The sequence below is a fragment of the Nematolebias whitei genome, chromosome 13, assembly GCF_014905685.2.
Source record: "Nematolebias whitei isolate Nwh7 chromosome 13, NemWhi1, whole genome shotgun sequence".
NCBI lineage: Eukaryota > Metazoa > Chordata > Actinopteri > Cyprinodontiformes > Rivulidae > Nematolebias > Nematolebias whitei.
Window position 1 is genome coordinate 28892165 of NC_056510.1, and position 19450 is coordinate 28911614.

The window sequence follows — 19450 nt, forward strand, 5'->3', positions numbered from 1 at the left end:
TCCCCTGCTGCGTAATTAAGCAGAGACTGGTTTCACAACCTGAGATCTGATTATAAATTAATTAATGAGGCAGGAGCTGAGCAGCCAGTTCATCTTGCAGTTTGTATATTTATTTTAAAGCAACTTCTTCTGTAAAATATAAATACAAATTATGGGATATTTTAATTACAAAGTTAAAACAAAAACAAACTGAGCACACCAAAAATTTACCTTACTGCAGTAGCCTCCCTGTTATGTACAAAGGTCTGTGCCGCAGGGGGAATTATTAACATCGTCTTAAAACTTTACTATACAAAAAATGTTGCAGTTTTACTTGTTAAATTACAGCCTAAACAGAAAAAATTACAACAAAGTAGCCCCTGAGGCTCAAGCGAGCACTAAAGTTTGAGGAGAGGAAGAAAAAACAAGGACGTCATGTGCTTCCTATAAACACAAATACAGGATTCAACAGCACAGCTTCAGGACTAGTCTGTACAACGAAACACATGCACAATGTGCTGTGCGCTCACGCACAACGGCCAAACTCTGCTGCTATACAAAATCTTACAGAGGAGTCAAAGCAACAGCTCAAAAAAACATATTATATATACTGTATATATTTATTTTTACATATATTAATTTATAAAAATAAGACCATTAATGAGTCTCTTGTGTCACAAACGTTGATCCTTAGTTAATGGAGGGAAATGATTCAGCAGCCCAGTCAGGCAGTAGGTCAGTTCATCAGTACAGTGGACCGGTGCTGGTCCAGGTCAGGCTAAGGCATATTGTTGTAACCTCTCATTGGTTCTAAAGCAAACTCCATTTTGGAAAGAGAACAAGGTCAAAGTTCAGTCAAAGCGTCAGAAGGAGCCCAACTTGGCAACTGCCTTGATTTTTTCCTTAAGTTTGTCCCCTGGGTGGTCCCAGCAGTCGTCCAGACACTCCAGTGTTGAGCCCAGCAGGGCGGCCAGCTCGGTACTGTCCTCCACCAGGTCCAGCAGCTCCTTGCTGTCTGGGTGGAAGCCCTCCAGCTCCTCTGGGCAAGAGAACAGCTGCGATAGAGACGCCTGGCGGTAAAACTCCGCCTCGGCCACCGTCACCACCTCCATGTGGGGGAAGGTCTGTCGGAACGCACGGGCGGACATTCGCAACCGCCGGAGCACATCGGACAGCAGCAGCCAGTTTCTTGGTCTGAGGAAAAGAAAATGTGTAAAAATAGTGAGTTACAAACATTAAAACCAATAAAAAGGTGTGTCTGCTTCAGAGATCAAAGCTCACCCCTGAGACAGGGACACCTGGATGTTGTAGCAAGGCAGCAGAGGTCGATCGGAGAACTCGAACTCAAACACCTCCCGTTTATCATCCTCTTCCTCATCATCTGGGCCTGGAGGGTCTGCGAGGACGTCGTAAACCCCACCCTCTTGACTAGACTCTGGACAAACAAAAGCATCTAAATTATAAACGCCGCCTCGACTAGAAGAGGAGAGACTGACGACGCGTGGAAAAAAAGTCTTTGTAAGCAGTAAGAGGACACACACGGCGCCGACCGGTACTCACCACACACAGCGCTGCCGTAGAACTCCCAATAAAGCCCCGGGTCGTCATCTGAGCGGCCCTGAAGGTCAGCAAAATAATCTGCGGAGAGAGACGAGCGGGGCTGTTATTCAAGAGCCAGAGCCCCAGGGACCGTCAGCGAGGCGGACTGCTGCCCTCAGAGACAGCAGAGAAAAGGAGACGGTGAAACAGAGAGCAAACACAAAATGTTTTAAAAGGTGGAGGGGTGGGGGGGGGTGAGGGTAATGGCCGTCGGAGGCCAGCAGCTGTACCGCAGGGAGGAGAGGGACAGTCTCCGCTAGGCTGGAGCTGGCTCAGTTCAGAGCGGGGCCACAGACGCTGCCAGGAATCAAACACACACACACTCACTCAGAGCCAGGGCTGGAAACAAACAAGCAGAGGGAGCTGAATAAGCACACACCGCGAGAGCGACGTGTGTGTTCGGCGGGGCGCGCGCACACGCACGCACGCACATTTGCAGAGTGAGAGCTGGGCTTTGTGCCAGCGCTGAGGCGTGGGGCGGCTGGCGAGTGTTTGGAGGGATTAACGGCCTCCAGATGAGTGGGACCAGGTGGAGGGAGGGCAGCGAGCGCTCGCTCACTTCCCCGCAGCGCTCCGTCTCTCTCCGCCGACATCGATCCATCCGTTCTAGTCACAACTCGACGCCGTCGTTCCAGTCGTTCGTGCCTCCCGTTGCCACCTGCCTGTTTTCACCCTCGTTCTCTCACGTAACGGGTCTTAGAGTCAGAGGCAGCTGGCTGCAGAGGAAGTGTGAGCCCGAGCGTGCTTTCATTTCCTTCTCCTCTTGTACACAGACTTTTGTTGACTCAACTTAACTACAAACATCCAGACGACGCACACACATGCGCACGCACGCACCGTGTCAGACTCCAGCAGCGTGAATCGACAGGCACTCGTACAAAAGCAGCGCCTCTCCAGCCAAAGCGGAGCTCGTTTCCGCACGTACGCTGAGCAAACACGGTCGCCGTTGCTTAGCAACCAGATAGAGGAGCGCAGAGGCGGCAGCAGCACGCACCCCGGCAAGCCGAGAATCCCTATCTAACAGGTGGCAGAGGGAGGGAGGGAGGGGAGGTGTGTGGGAGGGCGCCGGAGGGGGAGAAGGGATGACAGAGACGGACGTGTCGAGCCGCTGCTCGGAGGTGGAAAATGAGGATTTACAGAGAGGGCTTCTTGCCAGGAGGTTGTGTGGAGGTCAGAGCGTTGAAAGAAGAGCAAACAGAACGAGCCAAGATGAGGAGGGGGGGCTTTGGGGATCTGGGTTGGTAACCAGTCTTTTAAACATTTTACCCCTGCCCCGACCTTTCTGTCCTCCCTTTGCTGCGCCTCGTTGGCTTTTAACTCTTTCCAGCACATGCGATTTTATGTTTTGTAATAAAAGGTACGTAATTATTCAAATGTGCTGGATTTTACATCCATCTTGATAAACCACAACTGCTCTTCCTGCCAAAACACTTATTGTCTGTTGTAGGTGTTAAAAACTAATTGTAATCAGACAAATAAATTCAAAAATTTCCATTTTATTTTGTCTGGGGATTGCACTCTACATATTTTACAATATGAAATTAAAAATGCCCTCGTGCACTTGGTGTGAAACTCTCTGCGGGCTTGTTGTTTATGAGCAATTTTTCAAACTCAACACAATCAGGCCAATTTGTAAAATTCTGCATCGTGTGCAGTCTCCCTCTTTTTATGTAGGACATTTTTTTAACTTCATTCATTAACGGCTAAAAACTAAAACCAGCGTTTCCTCTTTGCAATCAAACACAGAGTTAATTGTTGTTGTGAGTTTGTGTGTCAGTCTTACCGGTGAGGAAGCGCTCCATGCTGTCACTGTGGGTCATTTTCAGGAGACCCCGGCCAGAGTACGTGGCCAGGGTGGGGTCAGCTCCGTAGGATAGCAGGACCCGCACCACATCCAGGTGATCGTTCTCCACAGCGTCGTGGATGGGTCTAAACACCAGGAGCAGGGGTTAAAGGTGCACGTTTTCTTAAAATGAATAAATTATGTTACTTTTTACAAATCAGTCTCACAGCTGTCCCAAATCTTTTGTTCTCTTGTAAGTTGAACATCACCATGTTGAGTTTCTCAATGATAACAGTGTGCTACTGTCAAGCACGGTAGTGGTACCATCATGCTATAGTGCATTGCACATAGTGGATGGAATATTAAGGCAGAAGGACTACCGTACACGTCACACTGCCCTATAAGTCCCATCAGTCCAAATATGTCTAATAAAGTGGGAAAAAAACATAAATCTGTCGCTTCGCTGTATACTGTACATCTCATTTGTTATGCGTCACCGCTGACAACCTGGAAATGTGGGCCGGTGTAGTGTCAAAAATTCATTGGCTGCCAAATGGCAGCTGCGGGAGCGTGTACGGGAGAACTATAACAAGAATTTAACAAGATTAACTTAAAAATAATTATGTGTTTGCTCGAAATTATAATAAAGGTGAGTCTCAGTTGAACTTTTCCTTAATAAATGCAATTTAACGGTCAAATCAGCTGCATTTCAAAACCCGATATGCGGAAGTAGGAATGCACAGAGGGACGAGTCACTGTGCATTTCTTCGAAATTTAACAAGATAACCACTTAAAAACAATTATTTGTTTGCTCGACTTTACAGTAAAGGTGCGTCTCAGTTGAAATTTTACTGAATAAATTCACTTCAACGGTCAAATTAGCTGCATTTCACCGGGGCGGTGCAGCAAAATGAAGCTGACTTGACGGATGCTCCAAGCGAGTTGGACGAAGCTGACAGACTATGGCAAGCCGATTGTGTTATTAATTGGCACTTTTACCTATTACATGACCCAATAGCATGCCACACTGCTCGACTGCCATCTAGCGGCTGAAAATGGTAGTGTTCAATATTTTCAGGCAGAATGAATAAAAACGGTCATATCACAGCCAAAAATAGATTTATAAATATAGAAAAAAAATCTATAAATATGTCGCTTCAGCGTATGTCGCAGGGCATGCAAATTATGCATAAAAAAAAAACGCAACTTAAAGGGCAAAAACTATGGTACCAGTCAGGAAATTTAGCTCAAATCAACAGCTAGATGGTCAAAACTTGGACACTTTCGGTCCAACGGAACAAAGACCATGAACAAACGAGTCGTTGACTGGGTAAAGCAGGCTAACATTAACAGTTCTGGACTGGTCTTCTCAAAGCCTCAATCTCAACACAATATTTGTGACGTTTGCTTAAAAGCCAGTTCCGTGCCAAGAAACCAACCACTTTAAATGAACTCTGACATTTCTGCTAAGAACAGTCGTCAAATAGACAGAATCATTAAGAGTTTGTTAATGATTACAAAAACCAGAAAAAAAAACACATGAATGATTGATGTGAAACTTGCTCAAGTGACTTTTAACCAAAATTAGTGAGTTGAGCTTGTATGTACAATTATATGAAATATTAATTATAAGTGGATTAGAGAAAATCCACAATAAATTCCCAATCAAGCACCGATTTCTTGTTTTTAAAATCAGTGAATTAATACATTGTAGATTGTTCCACCATAGAAAAATAGGACAAACCAATGAATGCTCCAAAATAATGACATTTATGTCCACAATGAAAGGATATGAACATCTGACCACAACTGTATGTTTTCTAAATTAGCGTGTGCACTGTGCTATAAGCAGCAGTAAATAAATACACAGGCTTGGACCATAATTACATTCTTAATTTAATAACAAGGTTTCTTAAGATACTTTTTAAAGACGAGGTTTATTTCTTTATACAACAACGTTACACGTCTGTTATTGTTTTAAATAAAGCTCAAAAGGGATTTTTAACTCCTCAGCATGTCCTAAAGCTGACCCCCCTCCAGCATTCAATTGAATAAACTATGAACGCATTAGCTATTCCTCTTTAAAGCTGCATCTAATCTACAAATTGCTGCTCTTGTACAACACAATAAACGCCAGCTTTGAGCGAGCTCGGGACTCCTTAATTATTCGTTATCATCACAGGTGGGATCATGTTTGCACTTTGTGGAGAGCCTGTTTGTTTGGTGTGTGCATGTGAAGAAGAAGAGTCTGTTCACCTGGTCCCGTCCTGCGCGCTGCAGTTGATGTCAGCCCCATAATCCAGCAGGTGCTGGACTATATTGAGCCAGCCGCGGGCGCACGCCTCATGCAGAGCGCAGTAGCCCGCATAGTCCCTGTGATTCACCTCGCAGACTCTGTTCTCCAGACAGTACAGCACCACCTCCTGAACGCAAACAAACAAGAAAAAGAGCCGACACACAGAGGGGAAAGCTAAGTTTAATGCACAGGGTTGTTTTTGGACAAAGAACCAAACGCAGAGGTCCGACGGAGCGCACGCACATACAAAAACAGTCCTTTTCTTTTACGGTTCCTGTGGGACGGAGCTGAGAGAGAGCAGGAAGCGAGCGTGTTCCTGTGCTGGACAAACACGCAGTCGCACACAAACGCTCCATAATCCTGGAGCTGGCGCCAAACGCATCGAGGAGACCAAGAGTGACTCAACTGTGCTTTGCCTGCCAGACAGTGCTCGTGCGCACGCGAGCGTGTGTGTGCATGTGTGCACGCGTGTGCCGTGACTGGGCCTGGACGCCACTGTGGCAGCCAGTTACAATGGCTGGGCTCCGAACGCAGCATAATGGAAGCGGAACAAAGAGATTTGATAGAGGCGCTCAAGAGCTGGAAGCGCCGTCTCTGGTCTGAGGCTGTGATCGTTGGGCCTCGGCTCTAAGTGGTCCGACTGGTTTTTATTGGACTGGAGCGGCGTCTGCTCTTTAGAGTCCTGAGAGGACACAGAGACAGAAAACTGCCTGGCACAGCGATAAGGTTGAAGTCAGGTGGCGCTTCGTAGCAAGTCAGCACACCCTTAAAGGGAAAAAAAACTAAATGTTTTTTCTTTACATTTATTAAACATTTATATATGTATGTGAGCGCGAGGCTCGTTTATCTTGGTGCATTCACACTCCGTCCTGCGAGCGGTGCTGTGCCGAGGGGAGCCGAGCTGCTCATCTGAACCTGGGAAATGACTCCAAACTTCCATTTCTATGCTAATTCTGGACCGCCATCTAGTCCAAGTGTTTATCTCGCTCGCACTCCTCCTGTCAGCACAGGGAGGATGGAGGGATGAGAAAACAGAGGGAGGGAGAGAGAGATGAGCGGAGGACGGTGAAACGGGAAAGACGAGCAGCAACACCCCGATAGATGACAGATAAATGAATCTGCGGCTGAAATCTGCCGGGCTGTCCTCTGGGCCACAGCTGATAATAAGAGATGAAAGGGTGGGGTGTGTAGGTGGCAGTGTGAAACTTGGGGGTGGATAGGGGGGGGGGGGGGGGTGTGATAGAGTGATACTGAAAAGGATGGGAGGAAGGAGTGACAAGAAAATATGGAGAAATAGAAATCAGAGAAAATAGTGAGCGAGTGAAAGCACAAAAGAAATGAAATGTGAGGTGGTGGTGGTGGTGGGGGGGCTCCAACTGGTTTCCTCTCGCTGCCAACACTCTGTTTGCCTGCTGGTGAGAGATTCAGGAGCGCTGTGCTGAAGCTCCCCTCTGGGGGATTCCACTCACTGTGTGTGCACGTGTGTGTGTGCGTGACTGAGAGCAAGTGCGAGAGAGGCTGACGGACAGGGAGTGTTTATATACAGCTTGCCAGAGTGCTCGTGTGTGTGCGTGTGCATGCGGAGATGGATTTTTGCAGCGCTTGACAAGCTCGTGTGTGTGCGTGCGCGCGTGTGTGGAGGAGGCGCAGCGCTAAACCTCCAGAGCCGTGTTTAATATCGCTGGGAGAGCGCGAGGAGCTTAGCACTAGAGCCCCGGCTTCCCGCCAAACGCACGAACACACACACACACACACAAACACACACTCAACTCCTCCGCAGTAAAATGAGACAACCCTCCCCCCTCCTCCTCCTCCTCCTCCTCCTCTCCTTCGCTCCGTCCTCTAATCTCCCTCTCTAGAATGCTTCCCTGTGCTCCCCTGCAATCAATGCATCACTCAGACGTTTAACCCCTTCCAGCGCTGCCTCCCGCGTCACACGCGCGCGCGCGCACACAGAGGATGTCTGCTTACGAATGCGTATCACAGCGCAGATGATGCATGACTGAACTTCACAGTCGAAAGAAAGTTGATGCGTGCTCTGAAAAGTGAAATATGAGTGAGGACGTCTGCCTGAACTGAAGCCACTGATGATGATGATGATGATGATGTCTCAGCTAATTGATGAGCAGAGGAGCTGATATTTTTTATACCCCGTTCAAATTAAGAAAGAAGAAAGAGAAAAGTCACTTATCGCTGGATCAGCCACAACTTTGTGTAAATCAATCGTTCTGGTTGTAGATTAGAAAATCAAAAGGTCTATAGATTAAATAATTAAAGGATCAAATTTTAGATCAAAAGTTGAGTTAAAGCCATTTATATGTTGGCTGATGTGGATTACAACGGACATCTTAAATTGATGTATCTCAATGTTTTCTTAAAAGTTTCAATAAAATCCATCTTTTCTGGTTTATGAGATCTTTTTGCTAACAGACGACGCTGACTCCAAAGCCGGTGTCTGAATTTTAAACAAAGACTCGGCCCATTACCTCACAGAGCGGGTGCTACATTTTCATCTTAACCAAGTCAAGCCCAATTTGACAGAATTTTTAGTCCACTCAGCTGCAAAGCTTGTGCAACATAAATGTCACCTTCTGTACCAGAGGTAGAGAATCCCCCTATCTGGACCACCAAATGTAGCCCAGAACTTTTGTGACCCAGTGGACCATGTGCACCAACGCAGACAATAAAACCTTCACTCCAAAGGTGAGGCCGAACACAACAGATCAGCTAAACTGCGCCCAGAGAAAGACAAACTACACAAAAGGTTATTTGTGAAGGGATTTACTGTTACAGTAGTCCCTCGCTGCTTCGCGGTTTTTCAACATAAGTTGTACACGACACGTGATTATCAACTTTAATATTACTCACATGATTGGGACGGTACGAGATAAAAAGTTAACGGAAAAAAATATATACTTTGGACAGGCGCCGCCATTTTGTAGTTTTCTCTCAAGCCTACACTATCGCCACTCAAATGGACTACATTTCCCAGAAGCCAACAGTGCTTCCAGCTGTTGACTTCTGCTGAAATGGAGGGAAAGTTTTGATCAGATCCGAAAAAGTTCGGTCATTTTTCATAGTGACTTCGGTGCCCAGCGGATGCAGAGACACACACGGAACTGACCGGGAATCAGACCAGAACCGGACCTCCAGGCTCATCAGTGAATCTGATGCTGGTCAACTGAAGGTCCTGCGTTTTGGTGCGCAAGGGCTGCAGAGAGCTGACCAGAACCAGACCAGAACCGGCAGGGTAGGTCTGCCCGACCGGAACCGAGCCGATGTGTTCTGCAGAGCTGTGAGTAAAATTTAGTAGCTACATATACGTATGTTGTTAAAAACAGTAGATTTACAAGTTTAGAACATTGTGGGCTTCGTTGCTGCAGAACTGGAACCAAGCCCGGCCCAACCGACCGGAACCGAGCTGCTGTTCTGCAGAGCTGGTGAGTAAAACTTTGCAGTATTATAAAGTACATATACATATGTTGTTAAAATTATGTAGATTTAAGAGTTTAGAACATTGCAAGAGTGTGAGAAGAGTTTCTAAAGCCTTAAAATATATAAATACTAAAATAAATATAACATTGCTACTTCACGGATTTTCACTTCCTTTTAAATATAGTTTATAAAGCTGTTCATTATCGCCACCTATCAGACTAATGTGTAAAGCTACAATCCAGTGGCCAATGGTCCAAAGACACGTTATAATCAAGTTTTCATTATGTGTCTACATCATTTTTAGGCTGAAATAATAAAACAACATTATGATAAAAGCTTTTAAAACATGAGAACATTTGCTCAAACACGTTTTGGGCTGTGCATGTTTTCAGGTTCAGTGAAGGATCTAAGCAAACCCATTCAGCCATTTCAGATGAAAATCATCAATTCAAACAGTCACCATTTTAAATGATGGCGCTCACATTGGTCTTGTCCATCAAGTCTAACCAGAGTAAAAAATGTGTCATCTCCTTTGAAGGATAGATCCTGTAGTTCAAGACTGTTTGCCATCAGTTCCTTTCAAGTTGGTGTGTATTTGGATATTAAACAAATCCCATAATAGTAGCCATTTCCCTTCAGAGTCTTGCCATCACAGATGCTGATCCAACAGAGTACTTCTAATAAAACCCAACTTTTGTGTTTGCTTGGATCTCACATCGATCTGAAGAGGGAGACCTCGGAAGAGAAGCACTGGTGGAGGATAAATGACAGATTGCACCTTTATCTGAGCTTTCGACGGGCAGAGCTGAGGGGCCCCGATCACCAGCGTGAGAGGGATGAAGACATCCGCAGAATCTCTCCTCATTACCATTTCAAATGCTCAGCGAGCGAGGCAGACGAGGGAGCGCGGGAGAATAAAAGGGGAGTGAGAGAGGCAGGAAGACGGAGAGAGTGGGCTTTCATGTGCAGAGGCACGGATTGCTAAACTAAATGAACATGAAATATGCACGGTGCCGGCCGGGGCCTCGGGAACGTGTGTGGTGCGTGTGAGGAGAGGTGATTCTGAGTGTACTGGCTTTTTACACAAAGGGATGCCTGAGCGTGTGCAAACAACCAGTGCTTTTTTGCATGTGTGCACGAGGTGATTGTGAGTTTCAGCTCTGTGTGGGGGTGTGACAGCAGCAGCAGCAGCAGCAGCAGCAGCAGCAGCAGCAGCAGCAGCCAACGTTAAGAGTTGTCTCTGAGCAGCATATGGAGACAAACACACTGGGGATGTCTACGCATGTGCTTACTGGGTCAGGTTTTTTTTTTTTTAACTGTGCATACTTCCTGCATACTCATAATCTCTCTGTGTGTGTGTGCGTGCACATGCGTGTCTCTCACGGCCCTTGTATCTCGCTGTCTGTGTGTGTGATAAGCCCGAAGCTTGCGGCACTGAAACACCAGCATCAGATGAGCTCTCTGTGCAGCTACAAGCTTGTGTGTGTGTGTGTGGGTGAGACGGCATGCATAAAGTGGTGTGTGCCTCTGCACACGTCCTTGTGTGTCTGTGTGTGTGCGTGGGAGCCCCAGGGGCCTGCCCCGGGCTTATCACACACAGGCAGTGAGAGACGAGCTTCCTGAGCGAGGGAGAGAAAGAAAGAAAGAAAGAAAGGGTGGGAGGGAAAAAAAAAAAAAAGAAGAGGAGGGAGGGGTGGCGGTGTTGTTTGAGCAGCGGTCAGCGCCTTGTTTGTGTAGTCTCAGGTTTTCTCCCCCGCTCCCCCTCCTCCTCTCTCTATGCATCGCCACATGAGGAGCAGGAAGGGGGAAAATGCAAAGAGGAAAGGGAGAAAAAAACGTTCGGGAGAGAGAGACGCATAAATCAGAGACGAGCCAGCTTCTCTGGAGCATGGCTGACTGAACCCTGCTGCTGCACTGCAACCTGTGTGTGTGTGTGTGTGTGTGTGTGTGTGTGTGTGTGTGTGTGTGTGTGCGCGCAAAAGGCAGGGAGAAAAACAGCCGCCGCTGCTGCTAACCACAGTCACCACGGCACATTAGAGGGCCATTAGAACACGATTATACTCCCAGTGCTTACCTCTCATTCACACTCCTGCTCTCTCCTATGCAGCCTCACGCGCATAATCATCGACACACACTCCTCTCATCATCATAAATGTGTCCAACAGACACGCACCACGATAAAGCAACTCAGGAACGAGCGCTGGTGTGAAGGATCCTGCATGCGCGCACGCAAACGCGCAAAGTGGACACACAAACTGAAGCTGTAAAGTGGCACGGAAACTGCTAAGATCAATAAATCAATTTGTAAAATCTGTCAAGACTGGGTGGGAAACGTTTAAGACACGCGGGAGAACAAGACAGCAGGCCATCCAAGTTTAATTAAAAGCTTTCAGAGCGACGGGAGCTGTGCGACTGAGCGCACACACATTTCTCTTCTTTTTGTTGTTGTGTGCGCAGAAGAATCTGGTTTAGGAGCGAATGATCAGCAGCTGTGCACAAAGGCGAGGGGGGGGGGAGAGAAAAAAAAAAATCTCCCGATACCGGCGAGAGGCAGCGAGCATCCGTCTCCATCTAACGATCCCAGCGATCCCTCATGCTGCCTGCGCACGTCTGTGTGCGCCTGCGTGTGTGTCACACTTCGCCTCACGGAGAATTAATGAGATGTGAGAGCGGTGCAAGGCGAGAGGAGGGGAGGCAGAGGGTTTGTGTGTGTGTGTGCGCACATACGAGGAGGAGGAGGAGGAAGGGGGTGCCAACGACAATCTGAGTCACAAAGAGAGGAATAGAAAGAGTGCTGATAGAGGGAGAGAAAGAAAGAGGAGACGGGTAATAGGATGGAGCACGTGAGATAGAGGAATAATACAAAAAGCAAAGGGAGAAGTGCAAGAGAGTCTGCCAGAGTCACAGACAGGAACAAAGTGTGGGAAGAAAATGAGCTCAATTTAAGAAAAGAGAGTTAAGATTCGGAGACGAAGTAAAAGAGCGGAAAATGTGAAGCGATAAGAGGGGAGGATGAGTTTGAGCGAAGCCCGTTACCTCGTAGCCGAGCCGCGCCGCTCTCTGCAGCAGGGTCTCCCCGGCGTTCTTGTTTACAATCAGCCTCCTGGCCTCCGGCGGGATGGGACGCACGGGCGAGGGGTCCGGTGGAGGGGGGCTCCTGTGAAGCCCCGCCGCCTCTGGTGGAGCTCTGCTGTTCGCCTGGGGCTGCAGGGAGGGCGGACAGAGCGCAGCGGTGGGGGAGCAGGGCTTGAGCGGAGAGCTGGGATAATGATTAGGAGAGGCGTCTCTCTTCCTCGGAGCGCTGCGCTGCTCAGTCAGCTGGAGGAGAGAGTGGGAGAGGAGCATGAGAGGAGCTGCCACGTAGCAGAGGGGCCACAACACTCGAGGCCGCGTGGACAACACCGCACACTTCTGCAGCCGAACAAAAACAACTTACAATTTAATCTCATGTTTTAACCTTTTAAGACTTTTTTGTCCTACTCGCACACAAAACGGTGCTGTTATAAAAAAAAACAAAAAAACAATCTGATTATGTTTTGAAGACACATCTCGCATCAATAAATGAAATCTCAGACAGCTTTCACACCAAGCGTTCACACCCCAAACACTGCAGGCTGTCGTGCCGTTCTCCTTTAATCGCTGAACCGACGGAGCTCTTCAAGAGCGACGCACCGAAGAGAGTCGCCCGTCTGCACTTGTGAGAGAGCGTGCGATCCGTGCGTGTCCTCACAGTGGAATTCCATGTCGGAGCAGCTGTCAGGCTGAGGAGGAGGAGGAGCAGGGGACAGAAGAAGCACAGCGGAAAACCACTCAGCCCCCCCTCCTTTTCTTTTTTTTTTTTTTTGCCTCTCTTCTTTTGAACTTCACTGTGGCTGCCACATTCCTCCGACTCACCCAGGACCGAGCGTGATGTGTAAGCTGCTCCGGGCTTTCTGCTGTCAGGAATGCTCACCAACGCGCAGACACTCACTCACACGCAAAACAGCATGGATGACACACGCTCGACAATTAAGGCCAGAGACCAAACGCGCACAAGAGAGAAGAAGGGAGGGGTGGCGGGGGCTCCGCAGGGAGCCGCTAAGGGCACGGGGAGGTCAAAGCTCCAGCAGCTCTCTGAACATTGTAAACATACTTCCTTCCTCCGTCCCGCCTTTCCCAGCTGCATAATCAGAGGCGCCGACAGGCATACTGAACAGACTCTGAACCTCCAGATGCCTCCTATCAGCACTCACCTTGTCGTCCTCGGCTGATCCCAGATCAGCCGCGGCGCTCTGGCTCGGGCTGTAAGGAGTGGCCTCCTTCCTCTTCTCCCGCTCTCTCTCTCTCTGGCTGGTGTGTTTGGTCTTGCACGGCCGCTTGCCCTTGGGTTTGTCCGTGTCACTATGGCGACGGAGCTTGAGGGGAGGGGTGCCTCCCACGCACAGCTCTGGGGCCGGAAAATGGGGGCCCCTCCTGGGCTCCTTGAGGCCACGGTCACCTGAGAAGGGGTTTGGCTGGTGCTCTCTGTCCTTCAGCTGGCCGGGGGGAAGGGCAGCTACTCCTGGAATGAGAGGAGGGAGAAAAAAAGAGAAAAGAGAGGGAGAGCTCAGTGGAAAAGGACGACACGGAGGCCATTTCTGAAACTCTGCTGGTTTATTAATAAGCACAGAGCGCTGTCTGGGCGCACACGTGCCTGCTTGCCCAGGAATAAAAAAAAAGTAAAATTATCATGCTACCCAGACCCACATAGACCCTCTCATAGACTTTTATGTAAAAGTTCACTGCAGCAAGTCTTCAAAGTTAAATAAAAAAAGGCAATTTCATACATATTTGCAAACAAATAAGACTGCCCTTGAAACCACATTCTGAAAAAGGTTGTTTATTAGCTCATTAGAAATACATTTACGTCTAAAGATAATTTAAAACATTCATCATGCACTGAATTATGTGATCTAAGGTTTTTATTCTGAGTTGCGCTGTGACAAAGCTTTTATTCAGCAAGTTTTAAAATATAATGAACCTTGAATGAATGAATGAAAAAAAAAATCAAACTTAAAATATTTTGTCACTGCTAAATATTAAAAAAATGTTTCACCATCACATTAATTGTGCAAAAGATTGCAGTAAATAACACAAACTGCATGGCAGCCCACAGCAGACTAAATTATAGCTGCAGTGATTCTAAAACAGAAAAGAGGGAAAATGGGTGTTCATAGCAATGAATTTAGTTATTTAAATAATTACCATATTTTTCACCCTATAAGTCGCAGTTGTTCACATAATTTGCAGGCCCTGTGACATACGCCAAAGTGACGCATTTATGGATTTTTTTCCCCCCATATTTATAAACCAATTTTTGGCAGAGATATGACCGTTTTCATTCATTCTGACTGAAAATATTCAACACTACCATTTTCAGCCACTAGATGGCAGTCGAGCAGTATTTTCATTCAACCTTTATTTATACAGGTTTATCTCACTGAGACTGAGTATGGCAAATCCCATTGAGTATGGCATGTCGTTGTATCATGTAATAGATAAAAGTGGCTATTAATGACACAATTGGCTTGCCAAAGCCTGCCACCGTTGTCTGCCTGGAGCAAATGTCAAATAAGCTTCATTTCGCTGCGCTGCCCCGGCAAAATGCAGCCAATTTGACCACTGAAGTGAATTTATTAAGGAAAAGTTCAACTGAGACACACCTTTACTATAAAGTTGAGCAAACGAAGAATTGTTTTTAGGTGGTTATCTTGTTAAATTTTGAAGAAATGCACAGCGACTCGTCCCTCTGCGCGTTCATGTTTCCGCATATTGGCTTTTGAAAATGCAGCTGATTTGACCATCAAAGTGCATTTTATTAAGGAAAAGTTAAGACTGAGACACACCTTTACTTTCATTTTGAGCAAACAAATAATTGTTCAATAATTTAATAATAATTGTCAGCTGTGACGCATAATAGATGCAACGTATACGGAGAAGCGTTGTATTTATGGATTTTTCCACTTTATTAGACATATTTGGACTGATGCAGCTTATAGGGCGGTGCGACATGTACGGCGGAAAATATGGTAACAATATAGCAACTGAATGTGCTCATAACACCACCAAAAGCACAGAAGCCCCGATTTACACTCCGTGAAATAACCACATTATTTGTTACACATAAGTGTTGCCATGGAGATGCCATCTGACAAGGTGAAAAATAAATAATAAATCAGTAACTAATCAAGGCCTGTGACTTCTTTGCAGAATATTAACACGATTTCTCTTCAACTTTCTCCAGATTTTTTCATTTCATCCCCTTTTTTTGAGCCACTTCCATTTCTGAGCATGGATAAAGGAAAGCCCAACACAAACACTCCACCATACCATACACCCTTCCTCATCACTGGCCTTGAAGCCCAGAAAGAAAGATCATTGATCACACATTAGTCACGCTACACCTACAGGTGTATTTCTCCACCAATCACGTCCTCTTTTTCATTGTCCTCCCACAGCCTGAAGCAGAGGAGCTGAACAAACAGAAACATCTAGATGAAGGGGTCACCGCTGGCATTTTAGTTTGTGGATCCCAGGTTTTTTTTCTGACTTTTAGTTTTTCCCTCAAGCAGAAGGAAGAGTCCCCCCAACCCATTTCTTCAGCCTCCTCACTTTCCTGACTGCTCTCGGGAAATCCCCCAAAGACAGTCTGCTCAACTAGAAAGTGTGAGCCAAAGATAGATTTCCGTTACCGTAGCTGAACTCGAGTTCAAACCCAGCGGTTTGCACAACTGGTGGTTAGCTCTTACCATTAGGTAGCTTCTCGCAGCCCCATTTCCTGTTGATGTCGTGTCTGTGCGCTGCGGCCCTGTCCTCCGCTTCAGTCAGTCTCATCTTTCGTTCCCGCTGGCCGAGTGCCTGGCTCAGCAGTCGGGGCTGGGACCAGGCCTGTTCCTGTTTGACCTGGAAGCCATCGGGTGACGCAGCAGCACCTGCAGCTGGCTTGCTGAGTCGAAGCCCCTTGAGCTCGATGCAGACCTTGAGTTTCCGCACCTCGTCATCATCATCTTCGTCAGGGTTGACCTGCTCATGCTCATCTGCAGACAACACGAACATGGTCGTTTAATTCTGACTTAACTAAAGGCTAGTCCAGGCTAACGACCAAGAGCAAAGTGAATAGCTGCTAACTGAGCTTCTAAATGACTGCAATTCTATGTAAAAGGAATGTGATGTAAAGGTTTGAAAAATACCACATGCATAAACCTTTAGGATTTTATAAATGGAATAACAGAGTAGCAATCTTGTCTCTGTTAATACAACATGTTCAAGCCAGAATTAAGACTATTTCTCCAAACTGAGTTTGATCAAAGAGCTACAGGTAAGGCATTACTGTATTAGCAGCTTATATTCTTTCCACAGAACCACACCTAAATAGTCTGATCCATCCATTATATCAAACTTGTTTTCTAAATCCAAAAATGTGACTTTTTGATATGCCATTGAGATACTTACATATGTCAACATCCTCTGAAAAGTCACAAAGAAACATGCAAGACACAGTAGTCCCTCGCTACTTTGCGGTTCGTTCTTTCACAGTTTTTCAAAGTAAGATTGAACACGATGGAAAAATTTATTGTCCAGGACACATGATTGTCAACTTTAATATTACTCACGTGATTGGGAAAGTACTGGATACTGTACAGCAACAAGTTAACGAAAAAATACTTAAGACAGGCGCCGCCATTTTGTAGTTTTTTTCTCAATAAGCCTACGCTGTATCCCGCTCATTATGCTGCTTGTGCTTAGTGTATTTCTAGTTAACGTTTTTCTTTGTTCATATCTTAGATCTTATTACTGTTTTTCTTTTACATTTTATACTTTTGTTGGACATAACTGGGACCCTGTGTACACAGTTTTGTTCCACCACATGTGGTGTGTATGACAAATAAAGAACCTTGAATCCTTGAATGACGACTACATTTTCCAGAAACCAACAGTGCCCCACCTCCAAGCTCTGTCTTCTTCTGTGGAAATACTAGAGGAAAAGTTTTTATCTGATCTGAAAACGTTTGATGCTTATTAGTGACTTCGGTGCCCAATGGATGAAGAGCCGCACCGATCCCACCGGGAACGGGAGAAGAACCGGATCTCCAGACCCATTGGCGAATCCTAGAGCTGCTAGCCGGCCCACAAGGACTTCCAAGTGGGGAGGCGCTGCTGTAGGTCCAGCTACTCTCTGGAGCACACCAGGACTTTTTCTCAACCAGATTTGGCTCAATCTGGTCCTGTGCTGGCCCACCAAAAGTCCAGCTCCCCACAAAATGCACTTTGGCGCTAATGGGCTGCACAAAACCAGACCTCCAGACCCATCAGCGAATCCGAGAGCTGCTAGCCAGCCCAAGAGGAACCCCGAACGGTGACGCACCGCTGTATGTCCAGCGCTCACTCTGGATGTCCGGCGCTCACCGCCACTACCCAGAGTCAGAGAGCCGACCAGAACCAGCAGGGTAGGTCTGCCGAAACGGAACCAAGTCGGAGCGGAACCGAGGCGCTGCTGTTCTGCAGAGCTGGTGAGTAAAATTTAGTAGCTACATATACAGAACTGCATGTATGTTGTTAAAATGACGTAGGTTTAAGAGTTTAGAACATTGCAAGAGTGTGTGAAGGGTTTGTAAAGCCTTAAAATATATAAATACTATAATAAATACAACATCGCTACTTTGCGGATTTTCACTTACTGCGCGCGAGCGGGGAGGGGTATGTCCAGAACGTAACCCCCACAATAAACGAGGGACTACTGTATAAAATACTGGGAATAAAGACAATTTAAACAACATTCTACGAGCTACTAAAACTCTTAAAAGTCTTATATTTAAAATACAGCAGAGTTAGGCAAAAGAAAAGAGGATGTAAAAAGCAGACTGAGGAGTAAAGAAAGGAGTGAAGTTCAGAAACGAGCCGAAACAAAGCAATAAAAACTAGAGAAGCTAGAGGCAACCTTCTGCCCCCCTAAAAATTCACAGGGGATGGATATTTGACTTGTCTGCCAGAGCCGGGGAGAGCAAGCACGATACCACATGCCAGAAAAAAGAAAGAAACCCAAACAGATGAGGAAAGAAAAAAAGACATGAAAGAAAAAGGAAAAAACAAAAAGAGCAGCTTTGAAGAGGGCGGGTGAGCGCAGCAGAGGAACGGCAGAGCTGAAAGAGGAGAGAGAAAGAATGGCTGTCCCTCTCTCTCTCTCGTTTCTGTGGCGTGCTTCGCTCAAAGGCAGGATTAAACACGAGTCGGAGCTGGCTGCCACACAGAGCGAAGCACAGGACGGAGTGGGAAGGGCTGCGATGGAGCAGGTTTAAGGTGGGATTGATTGAAAAGGGGGGAGCAACAAAATGAATAAAACGCCTTTTTTTAGGAACAAGGGATTAGAATGAGCTGAACATCACACAAACTGAAGCGTAGAGTATGAAAGATGAGAGAAGATGAAAAGACGAAGGTGATTTCCAGCGCAGGATTGAAGTGCGTGTAAGAAGGCGTGTTTAATAAATCCTCACCCGTGGAAAGCTTGGCTCTCTTCTCAGCGTGGGACACCCGTTCTCCGTCCTGTGCGTCTTCGTGCTCCGCCTTGACGATGAGCGGGCGCTTCCTGGTGGGTCCGAAGCCGGGGCTGACCTTTTCCTCCAGGAATCCTTTTGACAGCGTTAGAGTGGGTGGCATACAAAGACCGTCCTCAGAGTCTCTCATCGCCTTCCTGGCTCCATCTTGGGCCCCGTGAGCTGGGGACAATGGCTCCCTCTGGGCCCCACACCTCTGGAGAACTGGAACTCTGTTGTTTGTGTATGCTGGATGGACACCTGAGCAAAACAGAAGGTCCAAGAGGGAGGAGGGGAGAGGGAGTGAGCCAAAGAAGATGAAAGGAGGGAATGCAGACAGACCACAAAGCCCACAGACAGAAAAGCAACCGGGGGTAACAACGGGAGGGGCCGTAGACGTAGGGGGATTGACAAAGACGGAGAGCGCCAGTTAAAAAGCAGCCAGCTTTTAAATTCTGCTTTAAAGACGAGCAGTAAAACTTTGATGGGGTAAAGAGTTTTTAATCAGATGTGAGCCAAGCCAGCGGCCGACACCAAAGCATTCTGCGCACACGTTGCAACCTTCCAACGGCCCTCTGTCCTCCCCCACAGCATGACCAAACCACGCCCTTCGAACACAGAGCGTGACTCCATCTCTCCCCCCCCCCCCCACCTCCCGTTTCTCCTCTCTCTCTGTCTCTCCACGCCATAATTAGGCTCACACGTCAACCACGGCTTCGCTCCAACACACAGCTGGGCTCCCAGCCAATGTACCCCCCCCCCCCCCCACCTCCTCTTGCCCTCCCTCTCCATCGTCTCTCGGAGCAGATA

The 19450-nt window shown here is 47.0% G+C and overlaps 1 protein-coding gene across 1 annotated transcript in view; it reads right to left on the bottom strand.

Annotated features, from left to right (window-relative positions):
* Positions 1-532: 532 nt before the first annotated feature.
* The window catches only part of bcor (BCL6 corepressor), a 24689-nt gene continuing 5771 nt past the window's right edge, over positions 533-19450 (bottom strand). The window contains exons 4-12 of the mRNA XM_037687048.1: positions 18602-18901; positions 15860-16147; positions 13325-13632; positions 12129-12410; positions 5618-5784; positions 3362-3507; positions 1540-1617; positions 1261-1414; positions 533-1173 (exon numbers count right to left, since the gene is read on the bottom strand). Of these exons, the coding sequence (XP_037542976.1) occupies positions 843-1173; positions 1261-1414; positions 1540-1617; positions 3362-3507; positions 5618-5784; positions 12129-12410; positions 13325-13632; positions 15860-16147; positions 18602-18901 (2054 nt within the window). The 3' untranslated portion in view covers positions 533-842. The remainder of the gene's footprint in view (positions 1174-1260; positions 1415-1539; positions 1618-3361; positions 3508-5617; positions 5785-12128; positions 12411-13324; positions 13633-15859; positions 16148-18601; positions 18902-19450) is intronic.